The 20,402-nt window shown below is 41.4% G+C and overlaps 1 protein-coding gene across 5 annotated transcripts in view; it reads right to left on the reverse strand.

Annotated features, from left to right (window-relative positions):
• Positions 1–20,402, reverse strand: part of SPRING1 (SREBF pathway regulator in golgi 1) — a 42,127-nt gene that overhangs the window by 20,395 nt on the left and 1,330 nt on the right. Inside the window, exons 2-5 of one of the 5 annotated variants that reach the window (XM_036220867.1) lie at positions 12,850–13,006; positions 9,655–9,806; positions 9,146–9,259; positions 1,314–7,298 (exon numbers count right to left, since the gene is read on the reverse strand). In XM_036220867.1, coding sequence (XP_036076760.1) covers positions 7,215–7,298; positions 9,146–9,259; positions 9,655–9,806; positions 12,850–13,006 — 507 coding nt within the window. In that variant the 3' untranslated portion in view covers positions 1,314–7,214. The other 4 variants (XM_036220868.1, XM_036220869.1, XM_036220870.1 and 1 more) reach the window with 4 other exon arrangements.

The following is a 20,402-nucleotide window of genomic DNA, read 5'->3' on the forward strand; positions in this document are numbered from 1 at the left end:
GGCAGTTCTGGTTTGCCAACACTATCAGGTGATTCCCCATCTGCAGACACTGTTCTAGGGAGAGGGAGTCCATGCAGGCAGGGGTCCCGCAATCTCTTGACAAGGATTCTGCTGAGGACAGAAAACCTGTGGAACTGGTGCCACCAAGTGGCATAAAAAGCAACTGTTGGTGGCTGGGCCATCAGGACCTCATTCTTGTCTCCTATCCGCTCTCCTCCCTTCTTCCTTTGAAACAGCGCCATGAGCATCGTTTAACTAGGCAGCTGTCCTTGGAGGTTGGAAAAGGCCGCAGTGAAAAGACAAAGCTTAAAGATCACATTTGACTCCAGTTCCTCCCTGCACTAAATCAGGTCAATGAGCTTATTTGTGTCAAATAAATGAGCCCAGCTGACTGCTAAGCTGCTGCAAGACTATCTCAGGCTTCCAAGTTGGCGCTCAGCAGGCTGCAGGCAAAGCCAGGGAAGGGTACGGATGTCGGGGACTGAGCTCCGGGAGCAGGCCTCGAACTGCTGCCCACACGAGAACCCCCCATGAAAAACTGAGTCAGCTTGCGAGGGGGGGACTTCGGGCTGCTGAGCCTCTGGTGGAGAGTGAACGCAGAAGACTCCAGCTCCAAAGGGTGCTCTTGGGTGGGTCCCAGGGTGCGCTCAGGAACATCTTTAAAAACCGAGGTCCCTGGTGCCCTCAAAAACCATCATATAGTCCAGAGCAGAACTGGATCTGGGGGAAACGTGGGCTGCCTTGAGCTCAGATCATCCTTTCGCTGCACCAGCCGTCAGTGAGATGGTCCGCATGGCCTTTCCAACCTTTAAAAAATTTTTTGTTTTAAATTTCTGCATTTAGTGTGGTTCACTAAAGTGAGCAGCATGCTTAGGAGATCTGCAGCGGGATTCCCCCATCTTTCTCTCAGCTCCCTCAAGAAAGCAGAAGTCTGCCATAAGCCGCTTTGTCCTTAGCATGCTTCATGCAGGTCAGCTCTGGTCCAGGTGGAATGCCAATAACTTACTGGTGAAGAACAAAAGCCTTTTTTCCCCACTGGGTAAAAACCAGACAAGGAAAAGAGATGCAGAAATGCACAGACAAGATTGTCTGCAACTATAAAAGGGCTTTCACCTTTAACCTGACTTTATTATTTTTTATCTGACTTATTTTATAGGCTAGATGATACAAGTAAAATGTGCACTTTCCTCCTTTGAAAATTAATTAGCTGTTATTGGATTAAATAAATTTAACAGGAACTGTTTTGAAATACTACACAGCAGAATTCTACCTTAATTTATGTACTAACACAAAACACACATTTATGTACAAAATATAGGCGAAACGTTATATCCAAACTTTAATTAGTGATTATCTGTGAGGGCTAGGAATCTAATTTGGCACAATTTCTTTATAATGCCATACATTTTAAAATGTGGTTTCCTATATTTTAAGGTTTCTGTCTTGTAATCACAAAGGAAATTAAAAGAAAACCTCTTACTGATGACTGCAGAAGCCCTTCTTAGGCATTCCTAGGCGTCTGGGTACCTCAGGTTAAGCACACCTAAATAATTTAACACTGTATGAAGGTACAGCTACCAAACGCAGTTCTGAGCATCCCTGCCAAAAGGCAGCTGTTTTTATGATGGAAAACACAGCAGCTGTGTGCACAGGTGCAGAGCAGCAATACATAATAAGTCGGTCCCAGCAGAGAATAATACGGTGTCTATTTAAAATTTGAGGAGGAAGAGGCAGAAAATGGCTAGCCTCAGTTTTTCATCTTCAAGAGAGAGGGCGAAGCCCTGGTTTGAGGAAAATGGGCTCTTCTCCAGGTGACTGGTCTGCACTATCCCTGTGAGACTCAAAGCCAAGGACCAGCCACTGGGAGACGTGGGCTCTGGTGTTGCCTTAACACGTGGTGGGCTCTTCAACGAGTCACAAAAATCAGAATTTTGGATCTGCAAGGCACCTTAGCGATTACCCTCATTTGACCAATGAGGAAACCAGAGCCAGAAGAGGATAATTTACTCAAGGTCAATAATGCCAGTGCTCCTGTCAATACAATCAGGACGCTACTCGCACACACAACCTCCTTGGTAACAGTGAGGTGTAGCCGACAGAGTCTGAAATCTTGAATTTCACTGACGGTGGTGATTTCTCATTTATCACTTTAGAGTCTGTGACCATCTGGATGTAAGCTGACCAGAGCATGCCTACTGTACACTGAATAAAAAATTTACAAATTAAAAAAAGCCCAAAGACTGCAAAAACTCTTTAACCCATCAAAAACATTCAAAATACCAGCTTATAAATAATGCATTTCTAGCAGCGATGTGTTCGTCCCTCTGTGTGCACAGAACATGCAGTCTTAAGGAAGAATAAAACTGGACTCCTGCTCAAATATCTGAATAATTGCTTCACCCACTGGTTGTAACTGGCAAGCTGTTTTCTTTATTATAATAGTAGAGGTTGTACTTTCATTTAACAGGAAGTCCAGCAGGTCAACTCTAATGTCAGACACGAATCAGACCCACAGCAGACGGCTGTGGCCACCTGTTCCTCTTCACGTCTGTAAAAGTGGACTGGACGAGGAACGTCATAGACAGGTGAGAGCGAGAACAGGGACACTGGTACCCAAACTGTACTCACACCATGAACCAGAAAGGTCCACACAGAAGAGCTTGGGCAGCAATGCGCCACACGCTGTGGTCAGGCAATGCATGAGTGCAGAAAGAACTCATAATCCCACTGGCTTTTTAAAAAAAATTATTATTGTTTAATTACACGGTACCTTTTTATAGAATGCCTAGTTTTCCAGATGGAATCTGTGGTGGCATCTGCCATCTCAAAGTCCCTCCGTGCAAAGAGCTGCTGTAGGGGCCAGGGGAGAGCGGATCTGCTGCAGAGGGGAGGGCACTGTCTATAAAGCTCCAGGTCACTCTGCAGCCGAGCGGGTGTCTGCGTTTGGGTCCTGTCAATGCGCAAAGAACACCACGGCAGAGTAATAACGCTGTTCCTGGAGGCAGCACTGGGCTGGCGGAGACCTGCGGGGAAGTAGCAGGTCCTATGGGATTTCAGGGTAATTTAATCAGCAGCACTTCAGCACCGCAGAGAGCAAGGACAGGGACATAATAAAGTCAGCTCGCAGCTCCTGTGGCTTTTCTGTTCAACCTAAGGGGGAAATATGACCGGAGCACAGGGCCTCGCTACCTCAGCACAGCTGACGTTTGGAGCTGGATAACTCTGTCGTGGGGACTGTCCTATGCACTATAGGATTTTTAGCGGCGTCCCTAGTCTCCACCTACTTACTAGATGCACCACCCTCCCTGAGTTGTGACAAAAATGTCTCCAGACATTGCCAAATGTCCCCTAGAGGCAAAACTGCTCCCATTAGCTGCCCTACAACAATTGGAAAAGTTAGTTTGTTAACATATGAGCCGCTTGCTTCTGTATACACACAGGGAGGTGTCATACAGGGCTGACAAAGAAAGGGGATTTAGGGTTCCTTCCTGTAAAAAAGCTGTGTAAGAAGGTTGCCAACAGGCAGTTCATCACATCTGAATGATAAATGGCCAACCAAAACATGGAAGAGTTCACCTTACCAGAAGTTAAATATAAATTAGAACACTGAGATCCATTAGCAAAGAGTTAAAAAATGGTCACACAGGGTTCTCATGGGTATGGCAAAAGAGACACTTTCGTACACTGCAAGTGAGTAAAATTTGGCGAACGTAGGTATCAGATAAATATGCAACTGTGCATGTAAAAGCATATCATCAATGCATTATTTATAGTAGCAAAAAAATAAAAAAGTAATAAGCTAAACATTCTCGGCAGGGGATTAACAACATTAACATTATTGTATACCCATGAAATTGGCATCATATGGTCATTAAAAATTATTACATAGACATATATGTAACAAAAGGTTTACATTATAGGATTGTTTGCAAGAGGAAAAAGTGCTCATTCTGCCTAGAAAGCCCTGAGGGGAGAAAAAAAAAGACTAGGGTTTATCTCTAGATTGCATGATTTTAGATTATTACTTTCATCTTTACAGATATCTGAATTATCTGAAATTTTTATCTTTATCATGAGTCCCTTTAAAAATAGTAATTAAAACAATACCAAGAGCTCTGTAATTACTGCCCTTCCGCCCGAGGGGCCCTCCTATCCGCACTGTGCTATCTACCTGACGCACTCCCCTGCTAGGTGCGGACACAGACTTCCTGCTGAGCACTGGGCCTGCCTGACACCTCACAGCCTTGAGAGAGGCAGGTATGATCCCATCTTACAGATGAAGCCCCTGAGTGCCCAAGGCCAGGCCGTTGGTAAGTAGTGGTTACTAACTGTAAGGCAGGAGGAATTCTCTCTTGCCTGTGAGTATACCAAATAAGCAGCATCTTCACACGTTTACAATTTATCTATAAATCTCAATGATGGGGAAAGCCTTGCTTAGAATCTTGCAAATTGTATGACTCTTCCCCAGAGTTTCTTTGCAGCCATACCAGCTGAGGCACATTGAGTCGGTTTTTGGGAGCAGCAGGTTCAAAGCTGCAATTGCTGCTCTAAAATCCTATTTTCTGCTTTTCAAGAGCTGCTGAGCTCACCCGTTAGTGCCAGCTCCAGCATCACTGGGTCCATGGCCACCCAGAATCCCTGGCCAGGTGGAGGCGGGTCTTTTCTTCCTTTTTACATGCCTCTCAGTGCCCTTTTCCCGCTTTACTGTTGATGTATCTTATCTATACTGCTCCAGCAAGAAGCATAGCAGTTAACATTCAGAATTGGGGGAAATGCTTTTAATTACTCAATTACCTTTAGCCTCAAGCACTCAATATTTTTTTTAAGGTGTTTTTGGCCCTTTGATTTTCTCCTAAAATCCCAACACATATTACACACTCTGCTGGGCTCTGGGGATAAAAAACTAAAACGACATCCCCAGTTCTAGAAACCCACAGTCAAGGGAACCAAAAACGAACTAGGGATTAAAGAGCAAGTAGGGGTCCTGGGTTGAAAGGCTGGGGACCAAGGTCCTTAGGTGGCTTCCTTACGTCATCTGCAGCATTGGGAGTTTCAAAAACAGTGAATACGCCCCTAATTGACTTAAGTACAAAAAACATATTCCAGGGCCAAATGAAAGTGACCTTTGGACTATCGACCCAATTTGGCTATTTATGCCACCTCTCTTTTGGCCTGGACAACTGAAATCTATACGCTCTCAGGGGGGATGTTTACAGATGAGTCAGTATTGGAGCTGGCAAGAGGCAGTGGGAAGGACAGTGGACCCAGAGCCCGAGATGAAGTTCTTGTTTTGGTTCTGTCATTAAATCTCAGTGGGGACTCTGGGAAGTCACTTCATCTCCTACTATTGCCTCATCTAGGAGGTGGGAATACAAGCAAGCTTAACTCCTATCACGAAAGGGTAGACACTATTTGTGAAAGCACTGAAAATGCAGTGTGCCAGTCAATATTCAAGTACAAAGTGAACAGGCAGGGACTAACCTCTGCTATAAACTCTTTTCACATTAAAAATCTATTTTATATTGCTCGAGTTCAAATAAGCTCAAAGGAGAGGCTGATACCAGTGACAACTGACAGAAGGCAAACTCAAACATCATACTGAGTTACCAAAAAGGATGAGATGGTAAAACGTCCGGTAACGCACATTTCTTTCACATACAAAGTTTGACTTAGCACCGAGGAATACATAGAGAATCTGAAAAGTCCACTGCAACTCAATACATTTCTTGGGATCTAACATTCAAAAACAATTGCCAGACGGTTTTCTCTCCAAAAAAACTTATTTAGGAAAACAAACTACTTTGGGAAGTATAAGAACAGGAGGAAGTTAAGGGAAACTACTCCTACATACTGCAGAAACATAGTGGAAGGCGAACAGAGCCCAAAGGAAAAGCTCCACGAGAAAAACAAACATTGAAAACAGATTGTAAAACTAGTGCCCTGCTCCAAGGTCAACAACTTGAACAACCAAGAAAACAAAGACGACCTTGCCCAAATCCGGGTCAGTGAGGGACTCCAGCAAAGGCCTGTGAGTTAATGGAACTCCTGAGAGCAAAGAGTACTACTCTTCAAGAGGAGTGTCTTGGTCTGAGGACTGAATGCTCTCAGCCTTGACCCAGAGAGTCGTGCTCGAAACATGAGGTGTGCCTAGGGCACGTGGACGGGCAGCCTGCGTGTCCGGTGTTCATTCACTCGTCCCACTGAGGGTAGATACGGTTCTTTGACAAAACTTGCATTTTCTTCTTCTTTGCAAATCAAAGGGAAACTAAACGTCAGTACCTGGTACAACTCCTGAAGCTGACGGCAATAAAGAACAACCGCTTACAGCCAGTTGCTAGATGTAGCTCCATTGAGGTATCACCTTAGCACAGGGTTCCCACGACAAGAGAGGACAGGAGGCTGCTGGTGATTTTCCTGAGGCTCCCACTGGACCACGGCGAAGCAGACCGGTCACGTCATAGGAGATGAGACCAAAATCCTCCAGGATGATAAGTCAGAATCTGTAGTTTGAATGGTGCTTGCGCACAGGTACACGAGTCCCAAATCCCACTTGGAAAAAACCTAAGAGCACGTGGTGCCAGCTGCGAGGAAGCTGGCACCAGATTAGAATGGAGATTTTAGACCGTTTTAGATGTCAGCATACGGTGTTCGGGGCCCACTCCTGAAGATGCTGTTAAAACAAAACCAAAAATAACTACCTTGAGAGAACATGCACGCTCTGAGAGGTCGAACAGTTTAGCTGGGTGAAGGGTTGATCTAACTCATGAAACTCGTGAACACAACAAGAACAAGAACGATTTCCTTGAATATATTCGACTATCGAGGCAAGGCATTTGTCTATATAAAACATTTTAATTTTCCCACTACTCCAAAGAAATCCAATAAATAGCTTTAGAGGGAAGGGTCCCGATGAGAACTGAGCAACCACAGGTCCCAGGGCAGCTGCGATGGTAGAGGCGCCCAAGCGCACAGTCGCCTGCAGTTCTGTCTTCTTCGAACGTGACCCGCTGGTGTTTCCAAGCTGCTTCACAGAACAGTCCCATCCGGTAAAGCCTGACGGGGAGTGAAGCCAAAGAGCACAACCCAAGAAGTGGTCAAGGCCAAGGTTTCCGCACGACGCCTCTCCCTTCTTCCCGCGGACCAGCGCCCGCTGACGCCTGGCTTCAGGCTGCAAGTGCGGCAGCCGCGTGCGCGCGGCCAGTCTTCTGCGCCCATCACGCGGGGAAGAGCTCGGGAGGGCTCTCTCCGTAGCAGTACTTTGCTATGGGATCCCTATAGGTGTTCTCATGCTGTACGCTCTGTTGGCAAAAGGGAAGACAAGAGCTCGGTGAGAGAGAGCAGTCTCACACACCTCCCTCTCAGAGCTGCGAAAGTCAAGAGAGACTGCTGTCAGACACTCCCCGCGGGAGCCTGGCCGAGTCCATCTCCAAATGTCACTAACAGGCTCCGAGGCACTTTCTGGAACAAAGGCGAATGCACAACGCAGAATGCCAATGAAGAACATGAAAATGGACATAACATCACTGCATGACTGTTTCTTTTTATGTACATGAGTTTTTTAATGACTTTGCTATGACCTGGGCAAATCAACTATTTTTTTCTCAAATTATTTTATTTTAGATTATGGTCCAATGGGTGTTTTGTATCTGACCCTGTGCTTCAGAGAAATTCAGTTGCTGGTACTGAACCCTGCAGAGATGGAGGAGATACACTTTGAATCACTTTCACAAAGTTTTACATACCTCAAGGTTTGGCACATGAGCCAAATCCCACGATTCCACACAAGCCTCATTTGGCAAAGCAAAGGGGAAGCGTGATTTCAAACAATCATCCTGATGGCTACTTTTTCAGCATTTTGTTTTCGTACAGGCAACTTGAGTTTTTGGCTAGTATAGAGTTCATTAATTAGCCCAAGACCAATACTAAACATGTACATTGTTAAGTATTAATCCAATTTACAGACATGCAGCCGAAAGCTTCTCTTTCTTGGGATACCGCTAGCAAAACAAATTGGCAACTGGGAAAGCTCTCAGTCTTTACAATAAAAGACGAAGTCAGAAAGTTTAGCATCTTCCCTCACAACTGGAAATAACTCCTGGGTTTCATCAGTTAAAGAAACTATTTCCCCTTTTCTAGTGTTTCTCAGAATGAGAGAGAATCTGAATCAAAACGAGTCAATTTCCTTTAAAGCCCGTTCAAGTGGAAAGCTCTTCCAACAAAACAAGCCCATCAGGAATTTCTTCGTGTTTTCAAATGCTCATTATGACCCCAGAAACATTTACCCAATGATGCTGAATGCTCTCAGAGCAGACCAGAAACACAAAAAGCGGCGTAAAAATCGAAAGGTGGACTACAGAAATCTGGCAAAAGGTACAGGAGTTCCAGAAAATGACAAATGAGGCAGTTACCTCAGACGAAGCCAGTACAATCTTGGAGACACCATGAATAGAAGCAAGAAGTGTGCTTGTATAACAAACACGTCCTGTGATTCTACAATGACAGCTCCGACAATTGCCCAAGCACAAAAGCTGAGAGCTGAGGACATAGAGTGATGGAAAGCAAAAGACGTTCAGACGCTTTCAGCAGCAGGTGCAATGTTTAGTGCCCAAAGAGCAAAGCGTTTAATGACAGCATGCTAATAAATATTGAGAGCTTCACAACCTACGCATTTATTCGTGCATTTTTAAACATCCACCTGTGTCTCATCCCCTTGAGCCCTAAAATAAACCACAACTCTGTCCCAGAACAAATTACTACTTACTCTCAATGAGTGGATGCTACAAAGTCTTAGTCAAATTTCAAAGACAGAAGAGCTCTCTCTCAGAAACTGGGCTATTAGGGTTCCACCGAGACTTAAAAATAATGTTAAGCTTCCACTTAAAGTACAAATTTACCAATCAGATAGGGGAGATGTAAGCTGATTAGACTTTGATTTAATATAAATATTTTACTTCCCAAACTTGTATAAATCTCATGTTGACACTCTCAAACATTATCATTCCACCAAAGCTCCTTTTGAATCTCTTCTCCATTATCACTCATATCATATATCATAGTCATATCTCCATTGTCATGTTTTCGGTATTCGTTTAGCCCCTGAATCCTACCTGCCCATCTTCCAGCTAGAAACATCAGAGATTCTGACCTGGGATGAGGTCCGGCATTTAGCCAAACACAATTCAAAGTGATCTTCGACCGCCATGAAGAGGTTCTGGAATGCTACAGCTGCCCGGTTGAGGAAGCGTTCCAGGAGAAGTTGCTATGGAAACAAAAGGTAGTACCTGTAATAAATTCCAAACTCAGCAGCACAAGGTAACCTTGGGTATTTCTCCTAAACTAAGAGACTGCTAATGTGTGTGTTGGGAGGGGGGGCGGGAATAGAGGGAGACAGCAAGCTCGAATGAACAAGCGCACTGGTATCTTATTCATTAGATATCTGATTAGCAATACAATGGCCCATTCTGCAAAAGAAACGTTCATGTAACTGGAAACCAACTGCCTCCTTTCCTTATAGACACAGGTTACTACACAGCAGCAATTTCTGACACCTACGAAGTTCCCTTCTAAGTTCTATTTTCAAAAGAATTCAACATTCATCATCAAATAAAGACAGAAAGACAAAAGCAGATGTAGAACAAGGAGCAATCTCCATACCTTGTTTGGCTGCAGGCAGCAGGAGACGCAATGCTCGTAAGCACCACAGCAGCCATTGGACAAGCAGCCATCACAGCAGTATTGCTTGGTGCCCGGGACGTTGACATTACAGCAGCCATTCGCCAGCAAATTCTTCCTTTCACAAACATATCCTGCAAGTCAGAGACTAACTTAAGTATAAAACCAGCAGTCCTCCCACCTCCCTAGCAGGGGTGATCTGGAAGCAGCAATGAATGCACTACACTAAAAAAAAAAAAAACCCAGAAAGACAGAATCTGGAGTCCAGAGCATCCTAAGCACCAAAGGCAGGAATCAGACACTGTGATGAGGGCTTGCTTCCCACATGCGGCTGTTCACAGGAAACACAGACTCCCATACATACCACAGGCCGGCTCCATACCCTCATCCACCCTGAGGCCTGCTGGCGTGATCTGACTTAATCACCATGTCAAGTCACGCCTGCGTTTTCCTGTTCTAACCTATGGAAGCCATTCTTTGCTCCATGCCTGAAGAAAAATGTCATTTTTTTTCTAACAAAAATCTGAAAATAGGAAAGACCAAGGCATTCATTCCCAAAAGTGAGATACTTCTAGATAAAAAAAAAAAACAAAAAACAAAAAAAAAAAACAAGCAATACATCCCTTGACTCCCATTCTTCACAAATATTTTTTAAATGCTTGACATTTATTTAGTAGTTTGGAGGATTTTTCAAAATAAAAGTAACCTTTGTAAATTGATTTAGGCTGTTTGTAAACATACATTCCAGGGATTCAATTACCCCTCAGCATGAGGGGAAGGGAGTCCTCTAACACCCAAGGAAGGGACACCCTAATTCCCTTCATTCCCATAAACACACATACACTCCTCCAACCCAGTCAAGCCATGCTCAACTTTAAGGAAAGAATCTCTTTGCAAAAGCTAATGCATTATTCGGAGCTGCTAAAGAGACATTTCTCTATATCCTTCTGGGAGTGGGAAAGAAAAATGTGAGAATAAGTGCATGAGGGACACCACTTGGCCCTTGGGAAAACTCCCAGGTGCACGCACAAGCCCACAGGTGCACACACGAGCCCACAGGTGCAGAGCAGCCGTTCCGAGATCATTCCATTCCAAATACCCCGGCTTCTTAATCCTCAGAGAATGAGATCTGGTGAAGTATAAGGCTGCTTTCAGAAACTACTCTGGAAAACAAAGACTGTCTAAAAGCAGGAGGCACCAGTAAAACAATGAAAGAGTGTAGAGCCCTCGCGTCCCCTTGGAAAACTCGGGCTTGCCTGGTGCTTTCTGTCACTTAAACATGCCATTCTATCTTCTGAATTAAGAGAGGATGATTCTAATGCCATCATAAATGCTTCTGGGATTCTAACTATTCTTACTCATTTTCCTCACAGAGATTATAAATAAACAACTTCGAAAGATCCAAATAAACCAGCACATTTCTCAAAATTCTGCCCCAAATGATAAATACACAGTCATCTTACCGCTTCTGTGACAGGAAGATGTAAAATTTGTGACCTAAACTCCACTTGTTGAAATTATCTTTCTGTCCTTTCCTCATTTCCACATTAAATGTGTCAGCATCTCAGGCATTCTTTTTCTCCCCGGTGCTAACTGCCCGTAGCCTTGAAAACACACGTCTTTTTAATTTCTGGTGAAAGAAAACTCATCGAGATTTCACCTTTTACATCATAAATCTATTGTTGCAAACATCATTTCCGACAAGGAGGCCTGTAAGATCACAACAGCAGAGTGTGTTGCTAGTGACTGAAAAATTAACTTCTAACCTTGGAAAATTCTATAATTCTAATTGGTTATTTAATAACGTGTTACCCTGGCAATATTTGTGGTGGTATCTGCTTGCTAAAGAGCACAAATTCCTATAGGTTTTCTTTATTAAACTGCTTGCTTCTCTCTTTTCCCACATTCATGGAGGTAAAATAAAACTTATGGCTCTTGAATTTTTATTGATTAATTCTTGGAACATTTTACTTAAGTCTCAGAGTCTTTGTCTCACTTGAGCTAATCAGAGGAAAATTATTCTTTGACTAGCTAACCCACACTGACAAATTGTCATTCATAATCTAATATTAAATATTAAGCCAAGGCATAACATTTCATATTTTCTCATTATGAGTGTCATACAAACAAAACAGTCTATAAGAAAAATACACTGAACTCCAAGTTCAGTCCTACTCCAAGGTCTGCCTGCTGACTGGCTGTATTATCTTGTGGAAGCAACGTCCCTTTGCTAAACCTTACTCTTACAGTAAAACAATCAGGGAACTCTGAAAACTGGATAGCTGACATTAAGGAAAAGTGTTACTTTTGGAGGGTGCAGTGGTATCCTATTTATGGTGTACAAAAGAGTCCTTGCCATCTTGAGCAAGTTTCTTAACCTCTTGGTGCCTGTGTTTTCACCTACGAAGTGACAGTACTGTCATAGATATTCTAGCAACATCTACACCTCATAGAAATCAACTGAGATTTTCAAGGAGAGCTTTAACCTAGCGCCCAGCACACAGCAGGAGCTCAACTAATGCAGGCTAGGGATTAGTGGGGCCTCTCTTTGAGAAGGCTGAGCCGGTCTTAAAGTGGTAGGAACTTCAGCAGTTGTCCAATCCAACTACCTCACCAGCACAGGACTCACCTTTCTTACTAAAAGGCAGCGAGAAAACTCTGGGAGAAAGCAACAACTCAGACATATTTACCTGTACGGGTTAACATTCTGACTGTGTTTATATAATTCATTTAAGATTATTCAGTCAGTCGGTCAACAAGTGCATTTCCTAAGTGCCAACACTATGTGGGTATTATTCAAGACACCAAGAAGGAAAACTGAACTCTTAGCCTATACAGTTCACCAAGATGAGAAGAAAAGATTGGCAAGATCTGAAAAGCCTGAGGCTACAAAGAGATTGGCAGGAAGCAGCGTAGGGGCTAACACGTGACAAAATCCTAGAACTATATATATTGCAGACACAAAGAACTTCAGAGTTAGAATTATCGAACCAAGCTTCTCTGACATGGAGGAAAACCTTCAACAGTGAGTAAGGTATGAAAGACAAAGATGATGTGAGAAATGTTGGAAAAGAGCAAGAAGGGAAAAGATATTGTATAAAATCCCTATTTAAAAAACCTAGGAATGGTCACATTGGAGTATTTCAGACTACGGGAGGAGGAGGAAGCCAGCCTTACCCAGTTCGTCCGTGATGAGGTGCTTCCCTTGAATGGAGTTCCGGCACTGGTTGCTAGGCCGACTGCTATTGCCCAAGTTAAATTGCACTTTCCACAGAATGGGCTGATCATGGTCTTGAACCTGCAGGAGATTCCGATCTCGCACTGCCCTCTCCTCCTACAAAAAAACCATTAATGAGAAGGTTAAAGTACCGTTTCTTGCATTTTCACCAATTTTGCATAGAAACGACAGCAACAGGATAAAAACAATGTAAAAAAAAAAAAAAAACCTTATACAACAGGAATCTGCACTCCCCTGGATTAGCAAAGTCTGAGCCAAAGTCATAAAATAAAATGCAAACAAACAAACAAAAAAAGCCTTAGAGAAAGAAATTAAAGCTATGCTTCAAAACTGGAGTACTTACATGAATGCCCCTGGATTACGTGCACATTATAATGTGTATAAAAGTGTTAATTTTGTGAAAAAATTTGGAAGACATTTACTTCCTCTATCTAACGTTTAAAATATTTTTGATATTAAAACAAATATGCTATAAAAGAAACTTCAAATAAATTCTGCAACTCATTTCAGACACTACCCAGACACGCCTAGAGTACAAGGTCATTTTCCTTAACAGTTACAAGTACTTCGGTGGTAAATTTAAGGGAATACTGAATTAGAAGGTTGATTTTAGGGGCAAGAAATAAGCATGTCAACTTGCTAAATTCTTCTGTGAAAAAATACTGAATATGTAATCCTTACAACATACCTTTCTTTACTAAAGACATCCTTGCCAGCCAGCCCTTTACCTAGACATGCAAAGTGAGGAGATGCTCTAGAGGCAAGAGTTTAGACCTTTTCCCCCAGTCTCCACACTATGGTGGAGCTTTCAAACTTACCTTTCCTACACTGAACTACTAAAGAAACTAAGGAGATCTTGAAGGTGCCCAAGTGCCAGAAAACAAACCACGCATGAGACAGCCACCTTTAAAATTCTTCAACCTATTGTTGGAGGAACAAACAATTACAAAGACTCCCTCCTAAAGGCTTTTTATATACTTTTAACATTCTATCATTTTAATAGAGTTCTGTGCCTTTTACTATTAAGAATGTTATTAACCAAAGTTACCTCAATAAGTTTAATTTAAAAATTAATTTAAAAAACAATCTGTCCTGTGTCACTATTTGAGCAAATGGGACTAACCTTGAAAGTTTGATGGCAAACTTTCAATAATAGAAAGGAGCTTTATAGTTACTATTTCTTTAGGAAAGTAATCTGGAAAGAGTTTATTATTACTGAAAAATACATATCCACACTCAATTTGGCCCAGAAAACACATTTTTAAGGCCTATCCAATAGAAAGCACCAATGTGTAAGGATGCACCAGGATGTTAACTACGACACTGTTCACATGGTAGGAAAAAACTGGAAACCCAATAACAGAGATTGAATAAACACCAATACAGCTGTGGCTGTTATAGCTATGGCAATTACCCCAAAAAACTACCCCTAAAACCTGCATACATATTTATCTCGAGTAGTAGTTCTTGCACGTTAGATTATGTAGGAGCCTTAAAACAAATTCTGACCCGAGCCCAACTCCAGACTAGACTGAGTAAAAATCTCTGTGGATGAGACCTGGTAATCAATATTTTTAAAAGCACTGGATGATTTCAATATACAGACAAGGTTGTAGACCACTGGATTTCCATTATTAAGTGAAAAAAGCAAGTTATAAAGTAATATGCATATTATTGCACATTATATTATGATAATTATAATAATCTACAAATACAGGTATATAAGAGCTAAGGGTACAGAAAGGTATACTATAGACTATTGACATAGAAGAGACAGAAGTGATTATTAACAGCTTTTATCACCTTTGGAATATTTTCATTTTTAATGTGAAATGATAAACATTATTAAAAACGTGGTTATTAACAATAGGGAACAGTAAGTGAGTGATCCACGAGAACTCTGTACTATTCTTGAAACTTTTCTGTAAATCTAATTATTCTAAAATAATAAGCTTATTAAAAAAACATGATTACAAACATTAAAGATAAAAATTGCCCACAATCCCATCGCCTAAAGCTATATCTATTTTTACATGTTAACATTTAGCCTTTGACCCTGCCTGGCATTTATACTTACAAACGAGGATGCTCTGCATTCAGTGCTTCTTGACACTAATTGGATGATAAACCATTCAAATACCTACATTATCTTGAGAATCACATTTTCAAAGCTATATAATAATCCATCATGTTGCTGTGCTATAATTTAGTAAATACATCCTCTACACATCAACATTTAACCCATCCCAGGTTTTTGTCATCATAGATAGCGCTATAATGAAATTACAGAATTTGTTTATTCTCTTGAAAATTTGTAGTAGTAATTATTTCTAGAAGTAGTCAATGCTATACAGTGCCAAAAAACTTCCCAAAAGTTATACAGACCATTTGTAATATTACCAGCATTTACATAACAGTGTTCACAATTTTTCCACTACTGCACAGGACTGGATTTTGTTCTTTAGTTTACTAATGTAAAGCAGTCCTTCAAGGTGGCTTTCATTTCTGTTCTGTTCCTCTTGTTTCTTTTAAAAGAAAGAACTGGCAGCAGCAGGAACAGGATGGGTTATACAAAAACAACATCTGTGTTCCTCAGTTGGTGCAAGAGGAGCTAAGTGCAGAAGCCTTGGGAATAAGGGACAAATCACTTAGGTGCAAACTGCTTAACTACCTATAAATTCATATTCCTCTGGTCTGCTGGGACCTATCAGTTAACTGCATAATCGAGCTATGTGCAAACTAAACTGTGTGTCAAATGTTACCCTAGATAAATTAATAGCCATAAAGACTGTTAAGAGGCTGGTCAAAGTACAGTAAACTGGATCTCACAAAAAGGTTAAAAATGCTCATTACTCTCAAGCTATCCTGTTATTCTTCCTGTGGCGGGGGGGGGGGGGGGTGTGGGGGACAAGAGTTCATGGGCAAGTGCATCCCCAAAAGGACCTCTTCCACATAACTACATTCCTGGTAAACAGGAAGGCAATTCTCCCGGCACTTGAACTTGTTTTCAAACATGACTATTCAAGACTTTGCCAAAAGGACTAAATAAGACTTGTACAATCAAGAAAGATTGTACGGGATTGTGTAAGATGGCAAATATAATGAATAAGCGCATGTTCACTTGTGTGAAAGTCCAGTCTTGCAAAGGGTGTGGCGAACAGGCACTTATGGGATTCCTTCATTGGATGGGTGGTTTGAAACCTTTCTCAAACGATTCCACCTCTCCTATTATGTTGTCTCAATTTTAAGCATCCTTATCTGTGTGTGTGTGTGTATGTACATATATAAGTATATACATTTTCATTCAAGACTCAAAGGTATCAAAATCTCACAATGCATTAAGGAAACAGAGACAAAGGTAGTCAGGGTCTCTTCTCAAAAAACCTCCAGAGCAGTTGATAAAGTAGCATCAGAAATTGATGCAATCGACCATGACAGATGTCCAAGCAGGCTACACTGCGGTACAAAAGAAAGAGCAGAACCAAAAGGAGCGCAAACAAACACAAGAATTCCTTCATAAATTGTAAAGAGCTACAGGAATGTTTTTATTACTAATGTATGTTAACCTCTCATTTTAAAAGAGATATATAATAACTGTCTTGTCTATTTTTCAGAGGTTATAAGGGTCAAATGAGATAAATGTCCCAAGTAGAACACTTAAACAGAAAGCACTGTCATTAAAAGATTTACTTATGATTCCCAAAATAAATAAATAATAAAAAAAGAAAAAAGGGATAAAGGCCAGAGAGCATCCAAAATATTTGGGAAATGGCTAAGTACAGCCTGTTCATAGAAACTTTGTTATAAAAAAACTGTACTTATAAAGAGTTCTTAAAGATGGAAGGAATACATATATATTAAGTGAAGAAACAGTATGCCCCAATATTTTAAAATGTGAAAAATGAAGGGAGAAAATATGCCCAAATATCATCAGTGAATCCCTCTGGTTGATGAGATTACAGGTAACTGTTTTCCTCCTCTACCCTGCGTAGAACTTTACAAACTTTCTGAAAATATGTATGTACTTTGATCAGTGAGAAACAAAAACCAGATTAGCAACTTTCTCTTATGATTTATTCCACTGTACTTTAGACAGTATTTAAATTGGCACCAATTTACATACTTAAGGTTGAAGATGTTAATGTATATTCAAAAATTATGCAAATAGCACTGAGACTTCAGGAACTGTACCACTTGAACAAATGTGAGAACACATATTCACATGGGAGGACCACTAAAGCCTCACCTGACTCCAAGACTGGGATTTCTATAATCTCAGCTCACCTGCCAACCTTGCTGCTCTAGCACAGCATCTTGTTTTTTCTTCATATCATAAATCACTAAATAACTGCTTATTTGCCATTTCTGCCCCTTATCCCCCAACAGAGTATAGGTCTTAGAAAGGCCTCATCTGCTTTCTGCCTGACTGTATGTCCATCACCTTGCAGCCAGTGCCTGGCACACAACATTTGTTAAATAAGTGTGCCCAAGTCACCTGGCATCACTCACTATTCCCAACCCTCTCTCCCGATGGTATCCCCCCGTTGTCACTAATTTCTCCTGCACTCCATCTCTACAATACAACCTATCCCCCAAAGCATTAATTAACGTGAAAACCAAAGAAAAGAATGCAAAGCAGTAGAGGATAATCAACTAACTATTCTCTAGGCAAAAAGCACCGCATCTGCTCTATGAGTTCATGGTCTCACTGAAGCAGAGCTCAGGATCACAGGGAGCACGGAAGTTTTTCATAGCCGCTTCTCAATTAATCCTATACCTCTCCCCCGCCCCATGCCCCACATGACCGTCTCCATTTTACAGATGCAGAACCCGAGGCTGGGCAAAACGAAGCGAACTCACCTGAGTCGCCCAGATCCTGAGTGGTAGAGGACCAAAAACTGCAGCAGCGTGAAGAGCAGAAGCAGTACATTCAAATGCAGGTGAACATCAGACAGAATGGACTACAAGTTTTTGGTCCCAAGGATCTTTTTATACTCTTAAAAATTATTTAGGATCCCAACATGTGGGGTTTTGAGCATGATGGCTATTGATATTTTTCATATTGGAAATTAAAACAAATTCTTAAAGTATCTGTTTTCAATAAATTATTCATTTAATAACAATGAACCCATTATATGCCAACTTTTTATGAAAAAATATTTTTCAAAACAAAAAAAAATTTAGTGGGAAATGTTTTACATTTCTGTAAATCTTTTAAATATCTGACTTAACAGAAGACAGCTGGATTCACCTATCTCCCTCTGCATTAAAGGTGTTGCAGTATTTTGTTCAGGTTGAAGCATAGGAAGAAAATCTACCTCTTGCAGATGTGTATTTGGAAATGGGAGAAGTATTTTCATGGCTTTAGCAGATAATTATGGATAATCTTCTCTGACACTACATCGGAACTTGACAAGTATAGCTTCTTAAAAGTTCACTGCAAATGGTGCAACTACTTTAGAAAAGTCGGGCAGTTCCTCAAAAAGTTAAACATAGAGTCACCATATGGCCCATCAATTCCACTCCTAGGACCAAACCCAAGAGAACTGAAAACATATCTCCAAACAGAACCTGTACACCAATGTTCATAGACTAGCATTTGGCTATTCATAATAGCCAAAGGTGGAAAAAACCCAAGTGTCCATCAACTGATAAATGGGAAAACAAAATGTGCATACAATAGATATTATTCGGACATAAAAATGAAGTACTCTCTTCCCGTAAGCGGCCTCAGGTAATGATTCGCTATTCACCTGACCCAGAAAACCCCACAAAATCATGCAAATCAAGAGGTTCAAATCTTTGCGTTCACATTAAAAACACTTAACACTCGTGAAACTGCCCAGGCCATCGAGGGTATGCATATCCGAAAAGCCACCAAGTATCTGAAGGATGTCACTTTACAGAAGCAATGTGTGCCCTCCGTCTTTGCAATGGTAGAGTTGGTAGGTGTACTCAGGCCAAACAGTGGGGCTGGACACAGGGTCGGTGGCCTAAAAAGAGTGCTGTATTCTTGCAACACTAGCTTAAAATTGCAGAGAGTAATGCTGAACTTAAGGGTTTAGATGTAGATTCTCTGATAATTGAGCACATCCGGATGAACAAAGCTCCCAAGATGTGGTGCAGAACTTAACAGAGCTCATGGGTGGATTAACCCCTCCATGGGCAACACCTGCCACACTGAGATGATCCTCACTGAAAAAGAGCAAAGTGTTCCTAAGCCAGAAGAGGAGGTTGCACAGAACAAAAAGATATCCCAGAAGAAACTGAAGAAACAAAAACTTATGGCCTGGGAGTAAATTTAGCATCAAATGAATGTTAATAAAAGTTAAAAAAAAAAAAAAAATGAAGTACTAACACGGGCTGTAACATGAATGAAACCTGAAGACACTGGCCTCTAACTGAAAGAAGACACAGAACAACACATATTGTATATTTCCATTTATATAAAATGTCCATAGAGACAGAGAAGGTTGATTATTAGTTGCCAGGGGCTGACTGGCAGGGATAGAAAAATTATAGCTAAAGTGTTCCTTAGGCTGTGGGGAACTCAGATCCAGAGAAATCTGCAAAACAAAAATTCTGCCAACAGTTTTGGGGAAATCACAATCATCCACCCCTCTCAGAAAAAAAAAAAAATTATGGTCATAAGTCACAGGTTTTTGAAAAAGACACATTGGAAAAAAAATGAACAATGTGCACTAGAGTCCTTAAAAGATGGTGGCAGAGGTCATGGAGCGAAGAGCATCAGCATCTGACTCAGGATATAAAAAATTAGAAGTGTGCCAGACTGAGAAGAAAGGAAAAGTCATCCCAATTCAAAAGACTCACTTGTTTGTTCCAATATTTGACTGCCCATGAAGTACCTGGAAGAATTCTAGGGGCTAGGATTCAATAAACAGCACAGTTTTCTGTTCTCAAGAAAATTACATTCTAGGAGAGAGAGAGGAAACAGATAAACAAGTAAATGAACAAGAAATACTCAGTTCCTACCGCAAAGAAAATAAAACAAGTATCTGGGCAAGAACCTTAAGTAACTTAAATTGTGTTACCCAGTGTGGCCTGAGGCAGTAACATAACAGTTAGCCTGACCTGAAGTGACAGAAAATAGTCACCCTGATCCTGGAACAGTCTGAAATTTATCTGAATGCAGTAAGAACTCAGAGAAGAATTATATACGGGGGAGGACTCTGACTTTTTAAAGATTATCACCCTGTTGGGTAGAGAACTGACTGTAGGACAAGGAAACGGGGACCTTTTGGAGGTGTGGTCCAGACAAGAGATGAAAGTAGCTTGACTCAGGGTGGCAACAGTGACAACTGGGAGACATGAATTGATTCAGAATACACTGTGGAGACAGAAGATATAAGATTCTGGAGTGTTCAGGACAGGTCTAGGCTGGAGTTATGAATTGGGATCCCAAGAGCATACAGCTGGTACTTAACCAATGATACCAGAGATCACCTGGGTCAGGCTAGGAGGAAGGCAGAAG

Source organism: Rousettus aegyptiacus, unplaced genomic scaffold (assembly GCF_014176215.1).
Source record: "Rousettus aegyptiacus isolate mRouAeg1 unplaced genomic scaffold, mRouAeg1.p scaffold_m13_p_5, whole genome shotgun sequence".
NCBI classification, from domain to species: domain Eukaryota; kingdom Metazoa; phylum Chordata; class Mammalia; order Chiroptera; family Pteropodidae; genus Rousettus; species Rousettus aegyptiacus.